Consider the following 26,460-nt stretch of genomic DNA (forward strand, 5'->3'; position numbering starts at 1 on the left):
AATTTGCCCATGTAGCCAAGCACTGACTTCTCTGACAAACAATTGCTCTCCACAATCATAGGCACAGGTCTTTTGCATCACCTCCTACCTGATCACTTTAAAACTGAAGGTGCCAGGGATTGAATCTGGGACCTTCTTCGTGCAATACATGCGCACAAGCACTGAGTAACAGTCCCTCTTCGTTGAATTATGAGTGCTATGAATGGGGTTGCCCTTGGCATGCACCAGTCCATGTGGGTGTGCCCAGACAGTTTACTGGCAGCAGCCTGCAGCTTGTAAGATGGGCTGAAGGAAATAATAGCAAACTGAATCAGGAGCCATGTTGCTGGAGTACAACTCTCCCTGACCCCTGACTATACTGGCTGGAGTTGGGGGTCCAGCAACATCTGGAGGGCCACAGGCTCGCCAGTACTGGGTTATACTGTGCTGGGTACAAAAATAATTCCAGGTGGCACCAGGCAGAAGGCTTAAATAGGGCCAGGTTTGAGGGGGCTGAGCCAGATGCCGTCTGGTGAGGCCCCCATAGCACCCACCCTGAGGGATCCACCCAAAGCTTATCAGAGGTGAATAGAGATGAGTGGTTGGCCACTGTGTGAACAGGATGCTGGATTAGAGGAGCCACTGGTCTGATCCAGAAGTCTTTTTTTATGTTCAGTGCAACAACACTGAAAGTAATGCAGCTCCTGCCATTGGTACTCCCTCAGCACAATGCTAGGAAGAGAAACAAGCAGCTGCAGCCACCACCATCTTCATTATCCCAAATGCCTCTGGGCACCACCCCGCTTTCTTTTCACAGTGCAGGTCCATCTATTTATTTCACTTAAAAATACGGAAGGCAGCATCAGCTGTCCCCATGGGCCCCAGCATTTGCCTCGCCACCCTATGTGCTGATACCTGTTCTTGAATTCACCAAAGACTGGAGGAAAGACAACAAGAGGTCACTGCTTAGGACATCACATTGGAAGGGACCCAAAGGCTTGGTAAGCAAAGCCACTGTCTAATCCTAAAACTGTACTTGTAAATGCCTGCCCAGGTTTCCATGCTAAACATACTTCGCCCCTTCATCTTCTCCATAATGGTACTCTCCCTAACCTTCATTTGGTTTTGTAGCTCTATCAAGTTCCTCACAGCTGGTCAACACAACTTCTTGAAACGTAGTACCCAAAACTAAATTTGAGAAAGCAGACCATGATTTCCAAGTATGCTCCATACCACAATGCTGTTTGAAGATGTTTGTCTGCAGTGCATTGAAGTTCTTTATCTTTCCCCCTTATCTACAAAAAGCTGTTATTTACTAACATGACTTCATTCTGCATGGTTCTTTAATACTCAAAGGTGGTCTTTTTTTTTACATGGTTCTCGATATCATTCCCTCTTTCATTACTACAGTCTTTGTTACTTATTTTTCTGCCTTTGCAGCACAAATTATGGGTACTCTTCCTCTACTAATGCATGCAGATCTGAAAGGAAATATTTCAAATCATATTCAAACACAGATTTGCTCTGTAGCTTTATTGAAAGAGAACTCTTAAACATCTGCATGTGTGCATGCACACACAATGAAACATACTTCACCACAGAAATACATTTGTTCAAGAAAGCAATCTGCAGGTTATTTGTTTTGATTTTAGCCATTTTCTCCTTGAACTGTTGCTGCTCTTTCCAAGGATCAAAAGTGCCTTGTCTGCATGACCAACTCATTGAAATAGACTTTTTACAGGTGAAAACATTCTTAGAGTATATCCTCTAAAGTTTAAAATAACATTCAGGCCCACTTCAGAACTCTTAAGAAGGCAATTCAGTTGGCCCAAAGCCCTTACACATTTAAATGCTGCTTTTCCGGTACATATGGCAGTACCATTCAAAGAGCTATGACAATTATACTGTTTATAGCTCTGAAAATGGCGCTGCCATCTGCACCTTGATTCACCAGGAAGGCAGAGTTCAGCAGTTGGACAGTCCTTGGGTCTGCCGCTCTAGCATGCTAAGTTTGTAGCTATTGATATAGCATCCCAGGAACTGGATTGGAAACAAAAAAGCAACCAAAACATGCACAACATTGATTGCACTGAACATCTGCAAGCTTCCAACTCTGTGAGAAAGTTAATCTTCCAAATATGTATTATGAATGGATGGAGAAGTTTCCATTTTGTTGGTCACACAGTAGAATCACAGTGATCAATAATTTCTTATACGCTACCACTTGGCATAATTTAGTCAGTACAAAGCTTCACAAATGCAGAACAAGTTCTTCTTTTTTCAAATGCACCCTAACAGAAGAGGAAGACCACATTTGTTTGTCTGCTGTCCAGTTCGCAGTTATGCATATCATCTTCGTTATTTTAACAGCTTCAGTGCACTGTAAAATATTCCTTTTCACAATAACGTTTAGCCAGCATGCTCACTGGATTCGCAAAAACATATCTGTGGTTCCCACCTCAGTATCTCCTTAAGAAATTAAACTTTTTCTCATTCTTTGTATTCTGTTGTATGTTGTGTGGTTTGTCATGTACCTGTTTGTTAATAGGTCATGAATCCACAAGCACTGCTATCTAGAACCAATGCCACTGCTGGTAACAGCATCCTAGTTACTCTTTGCACTGGTGTGCTGCCAAACCAATATATCAGAACAAATGGTGTGGGTCTTTTGCATGATAAATTATAATTGTAGATAGGAAGCTGCCTTAATCAGAGTCAGACCATTAGTCGATCTAGTGTAATATCGTCTACACTGACTGGCAGCAGCTCTCCAGAGTTCTAGACAGAGGACATTCCCTGTCCTACCTGGAGATGTTGGGAACTGAACCTGGGATATTCCGCATTCAAAACAGTTGTTCCTCCACTGAGCTACGACCCTTCCCCAATTGTAGAATTGTGGTAACAGTTCTTTCAGGGACAAGAAGACGACACTCGAATATTGAGTTTCTTCTCTAACCAGATCCCACTATGCATTTCGCGGCAGTCATCACTAGGTTAAAAACACTACATCTTACAGTCCTGGTACACGCATAGTTTAGTTTGATGGATTTGGATGGGGGAGAACTGGGTTCAAATCCTAACTCAGCCACGAAATTTGAATGACTGAGCTCTTTGGAGAAAAGGTAATAAATAAATAAAGAGATGAGTCAGGGCAAAATGTAGTAAACATATCTGATGAAGTCCAATGCTGTGACATCACCTTTACATTGATATTCATCTGAAATGCTACCTTATTATAAAATACAGCCTTCTCTATGATTGAGCTTCACATGAAAACACCCAAACCCAGGGCTTTGTTCCTAGGCTATGTGAATTCCAAATGATATGCAATTGTATATGGGAAGTACCCAACTTGCCTTCTTAAAACAGCCACAGTGGTGAAATAGGGTTAGCTATATGTACCTCAAGCTAAAGAATGAAATTCCACTATGCGAATGCAACTCAAATTCTGAATGAAGCAACGTTGGATTCTGTGTGGTATATCTATGCTGCAAAGCAATGCATTTTTGCATATATTTTATTTAGCACAATTTATTCTGTTACATGAAGGAGAACAGAGAGCTATGCACGGCACACCACAGTCCAGCTAGTATCAGAAGCCTGATTTAGCCTTCAGAGTGCTGAATTCTGCACCCATTACACAATGGTGCACTTTTTAAGGCTAAAGCAGAATAACAGAATGTACATAGTCCCGGGCACTCTAGAAGAGACATGAAAGAGAATATACACCTCCTTTGACTTATTATAAACATAACTTGTATTGACAGGCGCTGAATGCCCACAACTGTTAATGAAACAAATGTGCAGAATTCAGCTTGTTTCAAATCATTCATCATTAACCCATTTTTTTTTCTTTTACTTGGGTCCAGCCTAGATTTGAGTCAGGTGAAATAATAAAAAAGTGAATGTCCCACGTTTGTTGCCTATGCCACTGAGTAGCCAGAGTGAGACTGCCCTTACATACCTGGGATGAGGGAACATCCTTGCGAGAGGGCATAGCTTCCAGGTGGGCTTCAGTCTTTAGATCTCTCATTTTCAGATTTAAGCACTGACGTGTATTATATACTACAAGCCAAGTGTTGCTTTGCCTGGCAGTGGTGCTCAATAATACCGTGGTAAAAGGCCTCAAAAAGGTTTCAAGGGTACAATTAAGAACAAGCAACACATTCACATTTCTTATTTTTTATATCCTGTACTTTCACTGTGATCAAAGCCCAGCAGATTACATTATAACAAAAACATGTGTGCACATACAAACCTCTTTTTCAATTATATCATTAAAAAGAGCATGCTCCACACAAGCAGCATAATATTCCTGCAAAACTGCAGCTTCTGAAAAATCTACAAGGGCAGCTCTAGAGAGAACACACACACATTGCCTTAGACCAGAGACAGGCAATACGGAGCCCTCCAGATACTTGTTAGACTGCAACTCCCATCAGTTCTAGCCAGCAGAACCAATGGTCAGAGATTATGGAAGTTGTAGTCTAGCAACATCTGGAGGGCACCACACTGGCTACCCCTACCTCAGACAGCCATTATAACATGAAAAATGGTGGCTAGGAAGTGGTGCAGCCAGCAAAGCAAGAGCTAATTTTTAATGTGTTGCCACCCATGCATTCTGGAGTACATAAGAAATGCAGGAGCACATTCAGGCATTTCTAATCCTTCAGGGAGAGTGTAATCCCATTTATGAAAGCATATCTCACCTTTCCTAGATTTTCAGGGTCATCAACCATTGAAAGCTCTTGATTGACTAGATTCAACATAATCTTGTTAATACTTATTCAGGCTATTGTTGCAACCAGGAACTAGTTCAGGACAGCATCACTCCTTGGTTGGATGATAAAAACTACAGTTGAGTGTAATCAGATTATTTATGATATCACATTCCCCAAACCTCTGATGCTCTCATCTCAGTTTATACAGGTGTTAATCACACAAGTCAAATCCCATAAAAAAGAGGAATTGACATCCATTATAACATTGTTGAAATGTCCTGCTAGGTAAGATTTGAATTACTGGAGTTCAGTGCCCTGAATTCCCATCAAGTCCTGTAGGTGATCTAGAAAAATCTATGATCATTCATGGTAAAAGCTGCAGAGGTCCAAGAGAACCCGACATTCACACCCTCCCTTTTGCATCTAGGTGATCAACCAGGGCTATTAAAGCAGCCAAAGCTGAACCCAGATCAACAAGGAACTAGAGTTCCCCCACCTAGAAATACATGGAATTATGAAGGTACCATTCAAACACTTTGCCGAATAATTGGTAAAATAGAAGCCAACTCAATAAATCCCAAACTCAGCTGGATCCAAAGTGGGTTATTCACCATTGGTTTGCATCCACTAATCCAACCATTTTTTTTTTTTGTAAGCCACCCTGAGTGCCCTATTATAGGGTAGAAGGGCGGGATAGAAATATTTTAAATAAATAAATAAACCTGCTGCTGCTGAAAAGGTCAGAGGAGAAAACATCAGTTCCAAGAAGATATAAGTGGCGGTATTATCAATCACCCCAGCTACTCGAGTGACAAAGAATAAAATCAGTCATGTAGTAGTAGAAGAAAGACAATAGAAGAAGAAAGGTTGAGAGTAGTTGTAAAAAACAAAAGATTCTCTTTGAACCAGTAATGAGGATTTAGATTTTTCTTCATCTTAGCGGCAAAATGACTCAACGCATTTGATCCAAAATGATATTTTCTGTTACAAAATGAAGGGTTTTTTTAAAAAAAAAACCCTTTAATTTCTAAATTAATACAGTGGGATTCCTCAGCCCTAACTAAAAACAAAGGACAATAATATAATGGCTGAAATATATTTTAGGAAGCAAAATGTGGGTCCTTTCATTTGCAGAGAAAATAACTCTCTGAGCAATTTATACTGCATTAAAGAACAGCCTATTTAGAACAAAACTTCTATGTGGGTATAAACATGTTTTCTTTTCTTTTTTTACTATAATAAGCAAAATCTGAAATTTAAAGTTGGGGAATAATTTATAGCTATTTGGTATATGCTGATCAGCCCCTGTGCCAGTTCAAGGTGAGACTGGCTCAGAATTCATTGGATCCCAGACCAGCTCAGATCTGCCATCTTCTGAACACCCCATTTCAGGAATTTCTGTTGGGTTCTGCCAGCAAAGAGCCCACCAACATGCCTCTCGACCCTTTGGTAGGCAGAGGGGGGAGAGCAATGCTTGCTGTGGGAGGGACCCCTCTTCTCAATCCAACCCCCCCCCACAATCCAGCATAAGTGTATTTTGAATTGCTCTGTAAGTAAACGCATTTGCTAAAGGAAATTCTGTGATAAACCCACCTGATGCCTATTTTGTATGCTTTCTCAATAAGCTACAAATACCACTGAGAAAACATGAAATATAATATTAGCATGCACGCACCCTGCCACACGTTTACACTGTAATGCACATAGCAATATTCTCTTCACATGGCTTTGTAAAGTAAAACTCAACTCCCCTCATATTTCCTTTTCCCCCTTCAGACCCTTTTTGATGGAGATTTGCCTTTGGAATCCACACGCACAAAAATCAAGAAGATCAGTGTAAATTTTGTGTTTTGTTTATAAATAAATAAAATAAGAAGGCTTGTGCACAGTAACAGGAACAGAGAGATTGGCTCTAATAGGGCCCAGTAACAGAAAAATGTAGTAAGGAAGCCATGCCATAAATCACGTGATCTTCGATGTCTGTATACTAATGCACAGAGCATGGGAAACAAGCAGGATGAATTTGAACTCTTAATACAGGCGAGCAATTACGACTTGATAGGTATAACTGAAACTTGGTGGGATGACTCCCATGACTGGAATACAACAATTGAAGGATATAACTTGTTCGAAAAGAACAGAAGGAATAAAAAAGGAGGTGGAGTCACACTATATGTTAAAAATATATATCCCTGCACAGAAATACAGAAAGATGAGCTTGGTAGCTCCACCGAGAGTATCTGGATTAAAATTAATGGGGCAAGTAATAAAAGGAATATGGTGCTTGGCATCTACTACTGACCACCCAATCAAGGAGAAGACGAGAATGTAACTTTTGAAAAGCAAATTGCCAATGTTTCGAAGAGGCATGATGTAGTAGTAATGGAGGATTTCAATTATCCCGATATCTATTGGGAGACAAATTCTGACAAATACAGCCCCTTCAAAACATTCCTGACTTGTGTGGAAGATTACTTTCTCCTACAGAAAGTAGAGTAAACAACCAGAGGATCAGCTATCCTGGACTTGATTCTAACCAATAGAGATGATTTGGTGGATGAAGTGGCAGTTATGGGAACTCTGTGGGAAAGTGACCACACCATACTTGAATTCTTGATTTTAACAGAAGCAAAAGCTGAGAGTAGCCATACACATACCCTGGACCTCAGGAAAGCTGATTTTAATGAACTCAGAACATGGCAAGTGACCTTAATGAGAAAAGGAGTCTAAGATGGGTAGGAGTTTCCAATTCTCCGACACTGGAGGGATTCAAGAGGCAGCTGGGCAGCCATGTCTCGGGAATGCTTTGATTTGGATTCCTGCATTGAACAGAGGGTTGGACTTGATGGCCTTATAGGCTCCTTCCACCTCTACTATTTTATGATTCTATAAGTTCCTTGCAGAAGTTGATTTATCTTATCAGCAGAGTGGGCTTGCTGACTTCTAACAGTTTGCTTGGCAGAATCACAGTCAAACTTGTTCTCATTGTCATTACAACCTGTACCTGGATGGTTTTTACAAAATAATGCAACACTTTACAGACCACAGTCCCCCATGCCTGTCAGAGTTAATAATTTCATCATAACTAGTACCTAAGTACAGCTATTTCCCTTCTAAGATGAATTACTTCATTTCTGATACTGTCTTAGCAACCTGAATGTATTTCTACGTTGAAGCCTAATCAAAGCTGTGACTGAAGACTTGACAAATATGGCCTGTCCTTGTCATTGTCAAATTGCATAATATGTGCTTGGTTGAATTGTACCATCCCGCTAAGATGTTTTAACAAGAAAACAACAAGAAGATGAGCACACCAAGTCCAAGGGGGGGGGGGTTATGGCAGTTACAAGATCAGAGAGTTTCAACAATAAGAAATAAATGCCTTCTGAAATTGGAGATAGTTTTAGTTATTATCAACAGAAAACATTTTTGACTGCTGTTTATCATTTGTTAAGGCTACGTCAGTGAAAGAGCCTGGGGTTCAAAGTCCCTGATTTCACACATTATATTTACAGTTTTGTAGCAAAATAACTTCTTGGTGGCTTCCCACTGAAGAAACATTTGCTCATACCAGGAGTAGCCAACCTGGGGCCCTGCAGATGCTTTGAACTGCAGCTCCCATCCACACTAGCCAACATGGCCAATGGTCAGAGATGACAGGAGTTGTACTCCAAAACATCTGGAGGACACCACATTGGCAATCTCTGGCCTGTATCACCCCACATTCCTAGATGATATCCCAGAATTTCTCAAATGCTCACAGGAAAGTGAGAGGGCATAGACTCACATTTTCAGTTATATCAAATTCTCTGTGGTTATTTATTTATAAACATATTTGTATATCGCTATTTCATTTTTTTAAATCAAAGCAGTTTACAACAAATAAAAAATGTACAGTAAAAATCAATTTAAAATTCAGTAAAAACAACAGTCAGCTATTGCAAAGAGACATCTTCTTAATTGCCTGCATAAGCCTGGCGGAACAGAAAGTTTTTCAGCAGGTATAAAGGGTGAAACAGAAGGTGTCTGCTGAATCTCTATTGGCAGAGCATTCCAGAGAACTGGGCTGATGACACTGAAGACTCAATTTCATGTTGATGTTAGATGAGCCTCGCCAGCTCAAGGAACAATCAGCGCCACTGCTCAGATGATCTCAGTGATCGAGTTTGGATATAAGTGTTCAGGGCAGTCCCTAAGGTATCCTGGACCTAAGTTGTTCAGGGCTTTGTAAATTAATACAAGGACCTTGAACTTGACTTGGTAGGAGATGGGCAACCAGTGCAGATGTTTTAACAGTGGCATCACATGTTGTTGTCCATGTGTCTCCATCAGCAGTCTGGCCACCGCATTTTGCACCAGCTGAAGCTTCCAAACCAGGCCCAAGGGCAGTCCCACAAACAGGGCATTACAGTAATCCAGCTTTGAGGTTACCAATGCGTGGACTACAGTGGTCAGGCTATCCCTATCCAGGAATGGCCATAGTTGACTAACAAGACAGAGCTGTAAAATGCACTCCAAGCTGGTACATAGCACTTCCAAGTATCCCAGAGGATACTTGGGCTCTAGTGGCAAAAATGAATCCAGGAGTACCCCTAAACTACAGACCTGCTGTCCAGACATGACCCTGTCCAGAACAGCTAACTTGCCTATCTCCTGGGAACCACCTACCCAAAGAACCTCCATCTTCCCAGGATTCAAACACAGTTTACTAGCCCTCATCCAGTCTACTACAACATTCAGACACCTATCCAGAGCATTCACAGTCTCTCCTCGTCACATGTTATAGAGAAATGGAGCGGTGTGTCATCAGCATACTGGTAACACCTTGCTCCAAAACTCCTAATGACCGCTCCCAACAGCTTCATGCAGATGTTAAATGTCACTGGGGAGAGAACAGTACTCTGAAGAACCCCATAACACAAGTGCCAGGCAACCAAAGAAAGCTCACCCAGTGCTACTCCCTGGACATTGCCCTAAAGGTAAGAGCAGAACCATGGTAAAAAGGTGCCTCCGAATACTCATCCCACTGAGTCAGTCCAGAAGGACACCATGGTGAATGGTGTCAAAGGCTGCTGAGATCAAGCAGATATAACAGGGTCAGACTCCCCCCGTCTCTCATGATAAAGATCATTCATCAAGGCAACCAAGGTTGATTATGTCCGAAACTGGGTCTGAATTCATATTGTAATGGATCTAGATACTCAGCCTCACCCAGGAATGCCTGCAGTTACAGTAGGGCCCCACTCATACGGCGCGTTACGTTCCGGACCCCTGCTGTAAAGCGAAAACCGCTGTAAAGTGGAACCCATTTAATAGAATGGCGCGCGATACCCGAAAACCGCCGTAAAAGTGGAACAAGCGCCGTATGAGTGGGGCTTTAGTCTAATTGCATCTAATTGAGACTGCTGTATTAGCGAATCGATGTAAAGTGGGGCCCTACTGTACTCTACAATCACCTTCACTGCCTTTGCCAAGAAAGGGGTGTTGCCGACTGGTCTATAATCGTTACACTCCATAACAATGGGCCTTTTAAGAAGTGGATGCACCACTGCCTCTTTACTTGGGGCATGAGCAAAGGTAAGACCGCCATGCAAAAAAATAAGCACAGCAAAACAACAACAGTATAGCATGAAAAAAAAAGTTAATCCTCAAAACGGTGCCCAAATATATGAAGAACTTGGAAGACCCCTGTAAATTTTGGCACAATTTTGGAAGTTTGCTTTTATACATTTTTTGCTGTAATTAGAGTTCAAAACTGTTCAGAGATGTGTGTAGTTCATAGCCAACCTTCATTAATTTAGAAGAAATCTGATGTAAATTACCAGATAGCTTCAAACACCAATGTAAATTTTCAGGAAGAAACCAAAAAGAGGAGACTGGCTAACTGCCCACATTGCTGTGTGTGGATCTTCCCACAAAAATATTGTAGGCTGCTGAGGAGTCTCTTGTGTCTGGTTTTCCAGAAAGACAGAAATGAGAAGACGTGTAATGGGTTAACACTGTGCTGCAGCTCAAGGTCGGAGGCTGCAGCTGGCATGAAACAGAACATCTATAAAGCCTTGAAAGAGAAACTGCAAGGTGTGGGGGGTGTTAGGAGTGTTAGGAAAGTATTCGTGTCTGTATCTGTGAGAGAAATCCTGTCAGTAAAGACTCTTAACAAGTAACGGTCTGTGTGTGGATATCGTTCAGCTGGTTCTATTCCTACTGGGTACTAGGTTGGCACATGCTATCAATACGCCGCTGCAACAGGGGTTATGGGCCCAGCCTACCCAGCCTACCCAGCCTAGCGGCCCAGCCAGTCTACCCAGCCTGCCCAGCTAGAGTGCTGAGGAAAGGGTGCTTAATCGTGGAAGCCAGTCGGGCGGAGGAATAGTGTCAAGCAGTGTTCAGAAGAAGTGGCTGCAGGCATGGCAGTTTCACTTTCAGCCGGGATGCCTTTGGAAAGGCTCACTGAACGGAACTATTCCAGTTGGCGATTAAGGATGCAAGCGTTCCTTACTAAGGAAGATTTATGGCAGGTAATTGTGACCGACCCACCGGCGGATCCGCAACCAGCTTTGTGGATTCGAATGGACGAGAGAGCTAGGGCGTTAATCATCTTGGTGGCTGATGATTCTCAGTTGCTATCTATACAGCATAAGCCGACGGTGCGGCTTATATGGACTGTGTTGAACGAAGTGCATGTGAGAAGAACAGCCAGCAGCAAGATCCACTTAGCACGAAGGCTCTATCAGATGAAGCTGGCTGAGGACGGGACAATGTCTGCTCATTTGTTGGAAATAAAGAAGCTGTTCGCAGAGCTGCAAGAAAGGAATGTGGTGCACATACAGTTGCAGCAAGTGTACATCATCCTCTCTTCACTGAATTCGTCTTGGGATCCGATCGTGAGCTCGCTGGAAGCTATGCCAGATGAGGGTCTGACAGTCGAGTACGTCTCGGGCAAACTGCTCCAGGAGTGGGACAGACGAAAGGAAGCAGAAGGAAGCGAGAGAAATGAGAAAAGAGAATCCAGAAAGCCAAACTTCAAAGACACAGAAGCAAGAACGTTTGGACTAAAGGCCTGTTACTTCTGTGGTTCTTCTACTCATCTACAAAGAGACTGTGAGTTGAAAAGGCAGAAAGGACGAGGCAGGAAGCCATCGTGTGTGCAGCTGGTAAGTGCTGACAACTGCAAGACTAAAAGCAGCGAAAACAGAGACAGTACTGTATGGGTTGTAGACTCAGGCGCTACCCACAGTATGGTGAAGGACATAACTTTGTTTAAAACTACACTTCCCACGAAAGAGGATGTTGTGCTTGTGGATGGCACGCACAGACAGGTATTGGGGAGGGGAACTGTAAAGTTGAGTGTACTGAACACCATTATGACTGATGTATTGTTTGTTCCAAGCTTAGAATGCAATATCATGTCTGTTCAGAAACTGAATGCAATGGGATATGTTGTCACGTTTAGTCAAGGGACATGTGAGATAAAGAAAGGAGACAAACTCTGTATGAAGGGGTATCTTAGGAATTCACTGTTTTACTTACAATTCAACCCCAAAGGATGTGCTACTATGTGTGCAAACAAGAAGCCTCATGACCGATGTATTCATTTATGGCATAGAAAACTAGGTCACGCTAGTTTTGGCACGATCATGAAAACACCCAGTAATAGTGTGGATGTGACACTAAAGGAGTGTAACCAGTATGTAGAATGTGATGTATGTAATCAAACCAAAGCCGCAGTTGCTCCCATATGTAAAGAGGCAGAGAGTAGCACAAATGCACCATATCAAATGATTCATATTGATCTAGCAGGACCGTTTCAAAGCTCACAAGGTGGTGCCAAGTATTTTATGGTGATTGTAGACGACTATACCAGGTTTTGTACCATTTACTTGTTACATGCAAAAGACGAAGCAGAGGGGAAACTGGAACAGTTTATGAAAAAGATTGAAGTGCAACATGGTGTTACAATCCAAAGAATACGCTCTGACCAAGGGGGAGAATTCACTGGTAAAGCACAAGAGCAGTATTTAACAAAGAAAGGCATAGAACAAAATTTCACTGCCCCATTTTCTCCGTTTCAGAATGGATTGGCGGAGAGAAAGAATAGAACCCTGCAGGATGCAACTAGAGCCATGTTGAGGGACTCTGAGTTACCAAATGCGTTTTGGAGAGAGTGTATATTATATGCCAATTACATTCAAAACAGGCTGTATCATAGGGCAATTCAAATGACACCATATGAGAAACTCAATGGAAAGAAACCAAGGCTGCAACATATTGTTAGATTTGGGGCAAAGTGCTGGGTGCACATTCCCAAGGGAAAACGACATGGGAAGGTAGCTCCCAGAGCACAGAAAAGGAATGTTCAGGGATTCCAAAATGCTTATTATCGTGTCTGGATACCAAATCAGAGAAGGGTGGTGCTTAGCAGGAGCATTAAAGTACAGGAACAGAATTGGGATAACATTGAGTATGTTGAACTAGGCAATTCACATGATGCAACCACAGAACATGAACTAGAACAAGGGATAAAACAAGAGGAAGAGGAACGACCTCTTGCTGGAGTGGATGAGAAAGGCAAAGAGGAAACAGAGCCTCAGGTAACATTAAGACGCTCTGAAAGAGCGAATCTAGGTAAACCACCTGAAAGGTTTCAGATTGGCGCAGTAACAAGCCAGGAAACAAACAGGTGCAAAGAAATGGATGATGGTGAAACACTGTACCTAGATTGTGTTAAATCAGGTTTGCCTTAACTGTAGAAACTAACTTGTAATTGTGAAAAGAAATGAAATGTATGTGCTCATGTCTTTATGGAAAAGGTGGAAACTGTAGGCGGCTGAGGAGTCTCTGTGTCTGGTTTTCCAGAAAGACAGAAATGAGAAGACGTGTAATGGGTTAACACTGTGCTGCAGCTCAAGGTCGGAGGCTGCAGCTGGCATGAAACAGAACATCTATAAAGCCTTGAAAGAGAAACTGCAAGGTGTGGGGGGTGTTAGGAGTGTTAGGAAAGTATTCGCGTCTGTATCTGTGAGAGAAATCCTGTCAATAAAGACTCTTAACAAGTAACGGTCTGTGTGTGGGTATCTTTCGGCTGGTTCTATTCCTACTGGGTACTAGGTTGGCACACGCTATCAATACGCCGCTGCAACAAATTTGTGGCTTTTGCATTTCCCCCATTATTTATTTTTACACATATTGCTCAGTGGGTATAGTCTCTGAAAACAGCAACTTTGAAAACACCAAGAGAACACATTTGAAAGAATAAGAATGAACTTCCTACAAATCATCATACATTTTCTAACCACAACTCATTTCAATAGGTATTTATATTGAAGCTTAATACCTGCTTTATTTGAAACATAGTTATGCATTCAAAATGCAATAAAGTCTTTTAGGGTTCCATTATGTGTTACTAGAAGACCCCAGTGCCACTGCTTTTGAAGCCAATGTGGCATCAAGGTGCTCCTTTACAGCACAAACTGAGGCATACAGATATGGTAGCAGCTTGGGATGTATAAAAATAGCACTGGATTTCCCTTCTTGCTGAGAGGTATCTTGTCCTCTTGAGTCATTTTGGATAGTTTCTTCCAGCCTAAGAGAATGTTGTTTTGAAAAACAATCAAGGTATTGTATGGAAAAAACTAACTCCATAACAGGAAACGCTATACTGAGAATTAACTGCTTTCCATTGTCCACTGTTCTTAACAAGCTAGTCTTTTTTCAGAATTTTTTTTTTATTTAAAGGTTCCAGTCACACAGAATGGGCTGTAGAAATTTTCTCAAACATATAGAAGTATGGGGCCATATAAAAATAGCATTCAATAAGAAACTAGATCCTTCTAAGGAGAGAGCATTGCTATTGGCTAATGGACAATTTCGCTAGTGTAGATGTTATATCCACCCCACCCCAAACTATCTTTACCATTTTATCAGGTTTAGATTCCCTGCTCTCTTGCATTATCTTGAGTTGTATTGAGTTCAGAATTCCTGCACCTTCTTGCAGCCTTTTGTTCCAAAAGACTGAAAAAGTAAATGGGAACCAACTAGAAGGTAAGTACAAATGGGGTCAATCTGGTCTTCAGGTGATTCCTTGAATCCTGGTCTAGGAGAAATATTCAAAACTGGAGACAATATCAGTGCAGTCCTCTCATTTTTTGAAAACAACTTTTCAATAAAACGTTTTTTCTCCTGAAATACTGAGTTTTTGGAATATTTCCTTAACAGAAAAGGAGGTGCTCATGATATAAGCAGGTAAGCACTAGGGAAGCATGTATTCTGAACCCTATATTTTAGGGTTCAGAACTAAGAACCATATCTTTTTTTCTCAATCTACTCCTTGTGGCAGCGACATAGAGGAGGGCAACAGGGGACTGGAAACAAAGCCCTATGAGGAGAGGTTGAAAGAACTGGGCATGTTTAGCCTTGAGAAAAGAAGACTGAGGAGAGATATGATAGCACTCTTCAAGTACTTGAAAGGTTGCCATACAGAGGAGGGCCAAGATCTCTTCTCAGAGAGTGCAGGACACAGAATAATGGGCTCAAGTTACAGGAAGCCAGATTTTGACCGAACATCAGGAAAAAATGCTTAACTGTTAGAGCAGTACAACGATGGAACCAATTACCTAGGGAGGTGGTGGGATCTCCAACACTGGAGGCATTCAGGAGGCAGCTGGACAGCCACTTGTTGGGTATGCTTTAAGATGGATTCCTGTATGTTGAGCAGGGGATTGGACATAATGGCCTTATGGGCCCTGTCCTACTCTACTATTCTATGATATTCAAGTAACATTTTGTGAGCATAGCTACTAGGTCCATTCCATTAGAGCTCTAGGGTGACAAGCAAGGTGTTAAGAGGAGAGCATTCTGCTTTGTTTTATAATTTGTTCTGCTTTGTGATAAAAGCCTTTTAATATCTTCCTTTTGTACATACACCATGTACAAAGCACCATACACCACGATTCTTGGTCATAACAACAGCCAACTCAGACCACCCAACATGAACTGCTCCATCTGCCTTTTAGGTTGCCAGGAAATGACACACTTCACAATCAGCTAGGAGTTTTTCACACTGGTTTATTTGGCAATCCTTTAGACATTCTGTCAAGGATGAGCTATGGCAAACCTGGCATCAGCACCCAGCATACTGGGGTATATACTGACCTCATGGGCTCTGGAGGATCCACCACTGCTAATGCCAGCATCACTTTTTATTCATTTTCTTAATTCCACCCATTTGGGGGGAGGGGGAAAACCAGTATCATGAAGAGGTTGGGTGAGACAGATGCCGCCACCTTCATTTCGCCATTGGACACTGATGTAGGCCCCAGAGGCATACTGCCTGACCCTACTGCTGTGGTCCACTGCAGCACCATCTCCCAATCCATTGCCCCTCTAGTATGCTTGTTGGGAACCAACAAGGTAGTGCTGGGTGGTCCCAGGAGGGCACCTTGTGGAGGGATCCTCCCACCTGGCACTGGCTGTGAGCCACGAAACAAGGAGAAGGCTCAGAAAGTCCATTAAAATGAATAAATATATATACATACAGGTGCACATGTAAACACAGAAACGTGATGCTACAGTAATAAAATAAAAGACTTACAGAATATGTTCAGGGTTAGACAGGAACTGGTCTATTGCAGAACAGCAGGAGGAACTTGGAGATAGTGGAACAGCCACTTTTAGTGCAGGAGGGAGAGAAAGACAGACACAGTGGGACAAGGGAAGAAAGGAAAGAAAAACACAAAGATGGTTAATGAGAAACTTGTATCCAAGTCACCTGTCAATTAAACTCCCAACCAAACATGCCTAAATACTGTGAAAGATGCAAGAACTGCCAGCACCATATCAAACACATCTACCTTTAAAATAGAAGGATTAATGACAATTTGTACCATCCGTTTCATTACTATTAAAATGCTACATCAGTCAAAGAATACTTGCATATTCCTCTAGAAGATCACATCTGACCATCACCACCAACCTCCCTATCTAATCCTGTAGTTGGATTTCCTGTTAGATAATTTATGTTTTACAAAATTTTCCTGTGAAATTGTGGTCATTAGGTAATGTGACCAGTGAATGAAATCCATGTCCTTCCGTTGCTTTTGGATATTCGGAACCCACCTTTAAGAAAGTTGGTGAATATTACAAATACTCTGCATGGCCATTGGTCAATCTAGTTCAGTAGGGTCTATACCAGGGGTGACTCACCTGCAGTCCTCCAGATATTGTTGGACTACAACTCCCTTCACACGTGACCAATGGCCATATTGGCTGGGGCTGAAGGGAGTTGCAGAGTCCAACAACATGTAGAAGGCCACAGGTTAGCCACCCATGGTCTGCACGTCTGGCAGTAGTTCTTCAGGGTTTCAGAAGGAATTCGTAGCCACCTCTACGTAGAGATGCCAGGGATTAAACCTGGGACCTTTTGCATGCCAAGCATGGGCTCTGCCACTGAGCTACAGTTCTTCCTCAAAACCATGTTTCAGTCCTTCTGTGAACAGGCATAGTATTCACATGAGGAAGGGCCTTCATGGGGGCAAAACAGAGCTCTTTGTTTCCTTCCTCTCCCTTGTTTGAGGTGTAAGAAGATGTGCTCCTTACTAGGCCATTACAAATAACAGGCCAGGGACATGACGTGTGCACGTCATATCCCCATCCAGTACTTTCCCTCCACTTGATCAAATCATGAGACCTCTAGATAAACAAACATCACTTCCCATTTAAGATGTGATAAGGACAGAAGTTTGCTGGAAAAGCCAGAAGGAAATTCTTCTGAATTTTCATCATGTCTGGGATTTCTGCCTTTAATAGCGTTTCATTTTTTAAAATGTAATATTTTTTGTTTTCAATTTTATTAGGACAGCAGGGGAGGAGGGATGAAACTGACCAACAGAGCTGCCTCTGCACCAGTTTAAAATAAATGTACTTAGGGAAGGTTTAGCAGGAGGCATAGGCCCCCCCTGGCAATCTATGTCATAGTCTCCAGTCCCTCCAGCCTCCCTTGCTGGCACATGTTTTCTGCCAGAAGATCTCAGACACATTCATATTTCCTGTTCTGACTTTCACAACTCTTTTCTTCAGCTCATGCCTCCATCATTAGCATTTTCCTCAGGTTCTTTCTTTTCAGGCAGTGATCTACTTTCCCCGTCCTCCTCAGATATAGCCCCTCTCCTTTGGTCTTAGTGTTGTGAGATTGTTTCACAGCCCCCTTCCTGATTAGTTCCTTCTTGCTTCAATTCTCTGTCTCCTCTGACCTATTCTTCATGGTGCATCTACCTTTATTTCTACCTTCCACTTCCTCAAGCCCTTGCCTAACTCTGTATCCTTCCTTCAGGCCCTGTACCTTGATGAAGGGAAGCTGGGCTTCTACTGTGAGGAAGGGTAGGATATAAATCTAATAAATAAATAATAATAAACAAATAAGCTCTTTGTATCTTTCAGACCATAGATCAGATCACAGAAGCTTTACTATAAATTAAGGTCCCTAAGGAATTGAACATTCTGATCCATTGCATCACTTTAGCCAGTATCAGAAGCTTCCTTGGCACAAGTGCAATACAGAACAGATGTATGGACATCTGTAGTCAAAAGGAGTTTAATCGGTGCATTATCCTTGTGTATTTTAATGTACAAATATGTTTAAGGGGTGTGCAACTACATACATATGCTTTAACCCAAGGCAAAAAAAATGTGGAAAATATGTAACTATTTCCTAGAATTCCAATTACTTTGAATACACAGTTCAATTATTGATGACGGTTTGAATGTTTGTGAAATCATTGATTGGATCCGAATATCTCATATTTTGTTAAACTTAACAAGTGTTAAAATAATTTTTATTCTGTACGAAATCATTTGCATGGGCTGCAGTGCAAAGAAGCATTGAAATGCTTTGGAGAAAGACTTCCAATGACAGCTCCAAGGAACCATGAATACATAGAAATACTAATATGTGATATTGTTGATAACATATCCAGATTAAGAAATGTCAGCAGGTGATTTCTGTAGAAGTAGGGGAGAGAGACACATTCTTCTATAGTGTATGGGAAAGGCTAAAGATGAAGAGAGCTTTGAATTCTTTTTGACAATATACTTCATGTGCTGCCCAGTTACAAGTTGCCAAACATGTAGAACAAATAGCACAGAGGGGACAAACGTCCCATAAAGGGCATTTTATCTTCCACAATTCCAGAGTCTCATGGAGTGTAGATTAGACTTCATTCCCCCCTTTGAAGTTAGAGGCAACAGTTAAGTACTGATGTCCAAGGATAAAAGAGAGGGGTCAGATAGAAGAAACAAAAGATGAATAAACACTTACTCATCCTGCTCACAGTGCAGTTCGAAACAGAAGCCAGTAAAAGACATTTAAGGCAAGGGAGATATGTGAAGAGCCACAAAGTAGATATGAATGTATTGCTAACTCAATGTGTGGGCTGCTTTCTTCTTTGCAAAACACAAGATACACCCCATCATTCCTTTTATGGAGGTTGAACCTGGTTTGGAGGAAATAGATGCAGCATACAAGAACTACCAGGACCTCTCCTTTTCACTTCTGTTTTCTCTTTGTTATCTCTCCAGATGGCATTCCCCTTGGGCAAACTGTATAAAAATTATCACTTGCAGTGGGACTGTGATGATTAGTTGTAAGCAAGTGCTGTATAGGACAAAGGCGCCGTAATACTGCAAAAATGTGTCAGTTTCCATGTTCTTGGAGATGTGTTTTAGGCACCTCACATTTTGTCTAGTGACAGATCCAAATTAACCTACTGGATTGAAAATGGACACATTTTCCACATGCACAATTCATTCTACAAAAATTTTAACTAACTGCTTCAACTATGTCAGCCCAAGGCCATGAAGCTCTCTAAAATTATCACTGAGGTATGCAATTATATAGTTATCATACTTCACCCCAGAGACATAATTTGCATAGACTATACACCTTGTATATCATTTTATAAAGTGCCTTCTGAGTTTTTTTTAATCCTTTGACATCTATATTTAAAATAATTAACAGCACTGCCTTCCACAAAAGTGTTCATCTTGGAATAGCATGTATTTTTCATGGAAACTTTCTGCTGTGTGACTGTGCTTAATTAAATCATACAGTGTTGATTACTGCACAACCACAACCACCAAGGACCTAAACAAGACGCTGGATATACAACTTTCCATATAGTTACTGCTGGGTTCAGGGATAGACTTGAGACACTCCAGCAACCTGTCTCCTATAGTTCTATAAGTCTCTAAAACAGGAAGTTAGGAACAGCTGTCGCAAATCCAACCAAAATCCTAGTGCTTGTGGACTTCTCACCTTGGTCCATTTTTAGTGTAATACTCTGTTCTGTTGTTTTGTATAATCTGGGTATCTCTTAAGGATATTTTATTGACATGGAGGTACTGCAGAATGGTGTTATATTTTGCACTTTGGAAAAATAAACTTCCTTAAGATAAAGCACCAGTTGCTATTGTAGCTGCCATGTAAAATATGGTCAAGGGCAGCCACTAGACTCAATGGAGACCTCAATAATAACAAATGACATTACTCCCACACCCCAGTGCCTGCACTATTTTGTGAAATGTTTATATACTGTATGGAGAGAGAGAGAAAGAAATGTTTGTTCTGCTACCGTGCAAAACAAGAAACAAAGCACTCATTTTTTAAAAAGATACTTTCCAAGAAATTATTCAACCAATTTGTATTGCTTTTCTCGAAAAATAGTTTGATGCAGTTCACAACATTGTCAATAAAGTAAAATAAAGTAAGTTAGATGCAGTATAGCAACAGATAAAACATGATCTAACTCCACTAAAACACCTGTGATTTTAGAGGGCCTAAGATGTATGTATGTAAAATTAAATATACATGTTCAAGATGTTATCATTGGTATATACAAAGCCCTTAACAGCATGGGACCAGTTTACTTGCGGGATCACCTTATTACCCCATATGTGCCCAGTCAATCACGTTGATCTGTGGAACTGACAGTGTTACAGGTGCCACATAATACTCATTCTGCACTTGAAAAAATTGTTTAGTGTGGCAGCACCTACACTTTAGAACTTCCTGCCTATTGGTATCAGGCAAGGGTCTTTACTGTATTCTTTTCGGCACCTGCTTAAAACATTTTTGTTTAGGTAAGCCTATCCAGACACGTAGATGTTGATGAGCTTTAAGTTCTTTTTAGTTTACTGCTAATTTTGTCTTTTAAATGTTTTTAATTACTTGTTTTTAACTGTTTTTATTGATAATTTTAATGAAAACTGTTTAGAGGTTCTGTTACAAGCAAGTGGTATATAAATTTTGTTAAATAAATAAAAATCTCTCTCTCTAATATTATTTTCAAAGCAGAGAGAGCTCATCTGATCACTTTTGTGAGGGATAAGACTGATGGGTTGATCCAGTGTTCAACTTGCTGCAATGTGCTTCTATAGTGAAACTTTGGCATTAGGAGGTGCCTCGATATATTGTTTTAGATGCCTGATGAAAACTATTTTATTTCAGCAAGCCTAAGCCAGACATATAATTTAGTTATGTTTGTTATAAAAGTTATTGCTGATTATATCTTTTATTAATTATTTTATTATGCACACCACTTAGAGAATTTTCTGATTAAAAACAATCTACTTTTTTTTTCTAAACAAACTTGCAAAACTGGACTTCCTCCTAAAATCTTATAGTTGCCTTCACCCAAAAAATTGGCACAAAGGGTCAAAGTGCAGATAATACCAGACTAGAAGGACTAATAGACCTATGACCCTAATACTAAGCAGCAGAAAATTATTAGCTCATCATTGCAAACAAATCAATTCATAAGAAGTTATTTATTTATTTATTACATTTATACCCCGCCTTTCTTTTCATGATAGAAACCCAAGGAGGCTTACATATGGTTCCCACACGGTCTCTCATCCAGGCACCGACCAGACCTTACCCTGCTTAGCTTCAGCAAGGTGCTGACCTCATGTGCCTTCAGACCATAACTTGGGACCTGGGAATTTTATTTTAAATTGACAAAGTGGATTTTTAGGGTTGTGCATGTATTGCACTATAACCTTTGTGAGAGAGAGACAGAAGAGGTGGTAATCAAAAGAAAGTAGTGCTTCATCAAGAATCTAGCCAAATTTCTTTTCAGAAAATTCATCCTGAGAAAAGAACCAGAAGACATTTGGTAAGTGTATTTGTAAGCAGCTTTTGTAACAACCTGACAGTTGAGAATGAAAATGGATGAGCCCTTTATGTGAAATTATGAAATAGTATATTTGAGAAAGCAAAGGCTAAAAGCAATTGCCAGCTTTTTGGGGGAGGGGGAGCGGGGAGGTGTACACTGTCAAGAGCATGGCTCAAAAGCAAAAAATGTTGCAGATTGAGCACAGGCATAGTTCCCTAGATATCTACAAACAGACTTTGAAAGAAGCACAATAGTTTATGTTCTTGTAGGATGGAAAGAGCAAATTCCCAAAAAGGGTTAATTCAGTTAAGCTAGTCCTATGATACATTGCACTGTGGCAGTGGTTCACAGGATTGAATAGTATGTTTCTCTCTGAAAAACCTTTAAATCCTCATTCTGACAAAGACCATTAAGAAGGTGAAAAGACGATTGATATGGATTTTCTTGAACTGGTTGTCCAGACACCACCAATCCCTTGTCAAATAAGACAAACAGAAAGAACCATTACTGAGATGTACCCCCAAACCACCATGCACTCTCACCCTGCTCTGCCTTTGTTCTACAGGCCAGTCACAGCTTTGCAACATAGTCCAAGGTGTTGGACTATGATCTGGGAGGCCAGGGTTTGAATTTCCACTCAGCCATGAAGCTCACTGGTTGACCTTGGGACAGTCACTGTCTCTCAACCTAACCTACCTCACAAGGTTGTTGGAAGGATAAAATGGGGAAGTGAGAACCATGTACACCACCTTAAGCTCCTTGGAGGAAAGGTTGGCTGGAAATGTAATAAATAAAGAAATAGACCTTTTCTGACCTTTGGGATCTGGAAAAGGAAACACAACATCACTTCACTCCAATTATTCCGCGGCTGTGGAATAACTAACACTTCATTTTGTGTTCAGAAGTTTATCTTGCAACCAGGATTCCTCTAACACCACAAGGTATTGTTGTTTTCCGATTATCAGTCATTATTTATGTTAACAAACAATGTTCTGGAAAGTGTTGCTTTTCCCTTTCTTGCACTAACCCATACAATAAAATTAAACTTCTTTTTCTTCCTGCCCACAGTTTCCATTCTGTGATGAAGACTTAAAGGCTTGAACCAAGAATGTCAAGAGTTACCATGGACTAGTGATGGGGGAGAATATCTGCTAAATCAGACTTAGTACCAGATTTCGACTGAATCTGACAGTCCATTGTCTTTTTGGACCGGCATTGATTTCTTGCAGCGGGCTGCGGCTGTAATCGGCACAGATTTTTTCCCCAGTCCTCCCCCCATTTTACGTAATTATCTTCGTAATGATATTTCCTCGAAGTTGATGCATTCATAACGGCTGTGTAGGTGTGATAACAATTGCCATTAACATCCATTAACCTGAAGCAAGAGACAGACTCAAAAAGTGATTATCTGCCTCACTGATATGTAAATAGGGGAAAAAACCAAGTGGAACACTGTGATCATTTACATAAGCATTTATGTTAGAAATTACACCATTTTTTTTTGCCAACAGAAAACACAATGGATTGAATTGGAAAGTGCAAAAGCAAGTGGGAACAAAAAAAAGGGCAGATTGGGATCGAACAATGGTCCATCAGAATACAAGCAGATCGGAACTAGGCAGTGAACCTGATTCCTACCACGGATTGCTTGTGCCTGTGTATAAATACTCTAACCAACCAGGCTGGGTACAAATAGTATATAAGGGAACTGTCTTTGCCTGATCAGCTGAGCATTAACTTTGGTTTGCTACACTTCTCAACTCAAAACTGCTGGCCTCAAAGAATCTGGACTGAAGGGTGTAACCTCCTGTTCTGGATTCAGGGGTTGCTGTCCATAGCCCAAGCTCAGCCCTTATCTCCTGAGGATGCTAGACATAGGTTGCTATTGTGCGTTAATCAGTAAAGGACTAAATTGCATTCACAGTAGAGTGGGCTGCCTTGGGCACTAGAACCAACAACAACTGTACGCCTTTCTGTTCTTCTGTTGGCATCTAATACAAGCTGTGATGCTCACAAAAAGTCAATGATGAAATTAGTTTTAAAAGTAACATCACCAATGCCTGCTGCTATAAAATGGCCAATACTATTTGTATACTACTGTGGTCCTATATAATATATATTTGGACTCTGCATAGAAATGAGAAAGACTGGTTGCTACCCCTTTTCCATGGTCTTTTGGTCTCACTGTTTGTGTGTGGGTGAGAGGAGAGAGAATCTTGAGTAACTGGCAGGTAGAAATCAGACTGGCTGGGCAGAGGGAACTTAGTGGTCTCAGTGAGAAAATGGCCAGACTGAAGGAAGTAGATCTGGGAGCTGCACATCAGTCAATAACACTGGATGGGCCCCTCTGATGTCATGTGACTTTCCAGACAAGGAGCATTATGGGCTGTGACATGAATATCCCTGCTTGAATTGCCTTTGACTCCTCCTCTGGCCAGCAGGCCCTGGGTTGTGCCAGAAACTACAGTCTGGCTCACAGTAGTTTAACTACTGCGGCAGCTGACAATGCTGGGGAAAGGAGCTTTCACCTGCTAGAGCTTTCTTCCTCATTAAACAGTGACTTCAGCACAAGAAACATGGAAAATCCAAGGGTATTTGAAAAGTCCAACACTATCCATCATGTTATGATACTGATTCAATATTTGCAATCCAACAGATTTTCCAGTTTTGTCTTAGGTAATGACATCTTATGTAACGGCCACACAAAGAATACCTTCCTTTATCTAATTAAGCAGCTTGAAGATAAGGAGAGGTTGGTTGGTGTGTCTGTTCATTACAGAGGAGAACAGCAGGAACAGATGGAAAGACTGAACAGGCTTTTAACATTCAACATGAACAAATATTGATCTTGCATGTTACAAAAAAAGATTATCCCTTTGATGTCTGAAGCCAACCAAATTGGGCAAAGTAATGGAAAGAAGGTGATCTGATCACCTGAGATCAAAGTTCCTGGTTTCTCTGAAATCCTGTATGGAGCTAATGTTCAACCTGCTTTTGATTCTCATTCTTCAGATACTCACAGTACTAAAGTAACATTGCATGAATTTTGTGGTAAGACCTCTGAGATACGGAAACATGTGAACACCATGAATAATGCAACACATGTATCTGCAACTCAAATGCCCACACGGGGGAGGGGGAAGCAAGGACAGACTATATATCATCCAGTAGCTGGTGGTTAGGAAGCATTCAGACACAATGAGATTAGAAATCCTGAGACAATAGATCAAGTCTTGGTCTATCAGCAAAGCCTTCTTGCTAATTAAATAATTCCATTCAATAGAACAGGCACTGAATAAGGGCCATTACCATTAGTGCCAGCCCCAGAAGAATGCAAATATAATGTCTGATAAGGAGGCAGTGCTTCTGCCAACAGAACAGCTTTAAGCTCCAACTCAGACCATCTCAGCTATTGTTCACTGATTTTGTTATGTTCTTAAAGACACATTTATGGAGGATAAGGCTATAAAAAGCAAATTAGTCATTATGGCTGTACACCACCTCCAGAATCAGAGGCAGTCGCTGGAGAACAACAGTTAGGGCTCTTGCTGCCATGTCCTGCTTGTGGGCTTCCCTGAGGCATCTGGCTGTGGGGAAAAGGATGCTGGACTAGACAGGCCTTTGGTCTGATCTCATGTTTTTATGGATGAAAAAAAGAACATTACAGAGGAACCACTGCAGTATTTTGTGAGTTGGATAGCAAAATGGAGGAGGCTAGCAACTGCCAAGCCACTGGGAGCAAGCATAGCTGCCAGCAGCTCATCTGTAAGGGAGGCATTCATAGAACATCTGGCAAATTGTTGCCAGTGGGCTTCAGCAACTCATAAGGAAATTACATTCCTATTACATGCCAACACTTCCAAACTGCAAAATGCAAAAAATAATTAATTATGCAAGCTGGTTAGGCAAAGCATACTGAAATAGTAAACAGTCATGCATATGAAACAACAGATATGTTTAATTTGCTGAAACTACATTTAATTCAAGTTACTTAACATGCATACAAGCCAGTAATACAATGACAGAGGACTGACAACAATTACATTGAAAACAAAATGTGGACATCCAGTGCAACCATAGCAGGGAGGTCACTGCTAGTCATTATCCTTCAGAATAATGGGCCTGTTTTGGAATTCCAAAAGAGATGCTAAGGCTGTGATGCACTGTGAGACAAGGCAGACAGAGATCCACCTGTTCCTACCTCCCTAGCCCACTGTGTGGCATACCCAGAGTCTTGTTATTGTAGGCAGAGTAACACAGGGCAAAATAAGACAAGGATCTCTCCATGCATGGTGGATTTAAAAGGAACAGGGCACGTCTCGGGGTTATTACTGGCAATCCAATTGATAAATGCTATCTTTCCATCTAAAACAATATTGATTTCTGTCAAAATCAGAGAGGCTGGTTATTAATTGAGTTGTGCACATTTGTTCTTCAATCAATTTTTAGAAACAATATATTACTAACAAGCAACTCATTACAAATAACTGACATTAATTGAAGCACTGAAGACAGTTAGTTGAGATTAAGCTTTATTTGCTGGTAATGATAACCAAAACAATTATTTGATTTTAAAAGGAAAACTCAACAGTCAG

General features: G+C 41.1%; 1 protein-coding gene across 7 annotated transcripts in view; it reads right to left on the minus strand.

The window, feature by feature from the left end:
• Positions 1-26,460, minus strand: part of HTR4 (5-hydroxytryptamine receptor 4) — a 357,168-nt gene that overhangs the window by 38,940 nt on the left and 291,768 nt on the right. Inside the window, exon 6 of one of the 7 annotated variants that reach the window (XM_061616826.1) lies at positions 16,291-16,366. The exons of the other annotated variants lie outside the window; for them this stretch is intronic. Coding sequence (XP_061472810.1) covers positions 16,306-16,366 — 61 coding nt within the window. The 3' untranslated portion in view covers positions 16,291-16,305. The remainder of the gene's footprint in view (positions 1-16,290; positions 16,367-26,460) is intronic. 7 annotated transcript variants of the gene reach the window in all.

The sequence above is a fragment of the Rhineura floridana genome, chromosome 3 (genome assembly GCF_030035675.1).
Source record: "Rhineura floridana isolate rRhiFlo1 chromosome 3, rRhiFlo1.hap2, whole genome shotgun sequence".
NCBI lineage: Eukaryota > Metazoa > Chordata > Lepidosauria > Squamata > Rhineuridae > Rhineura > Rhineura floridana.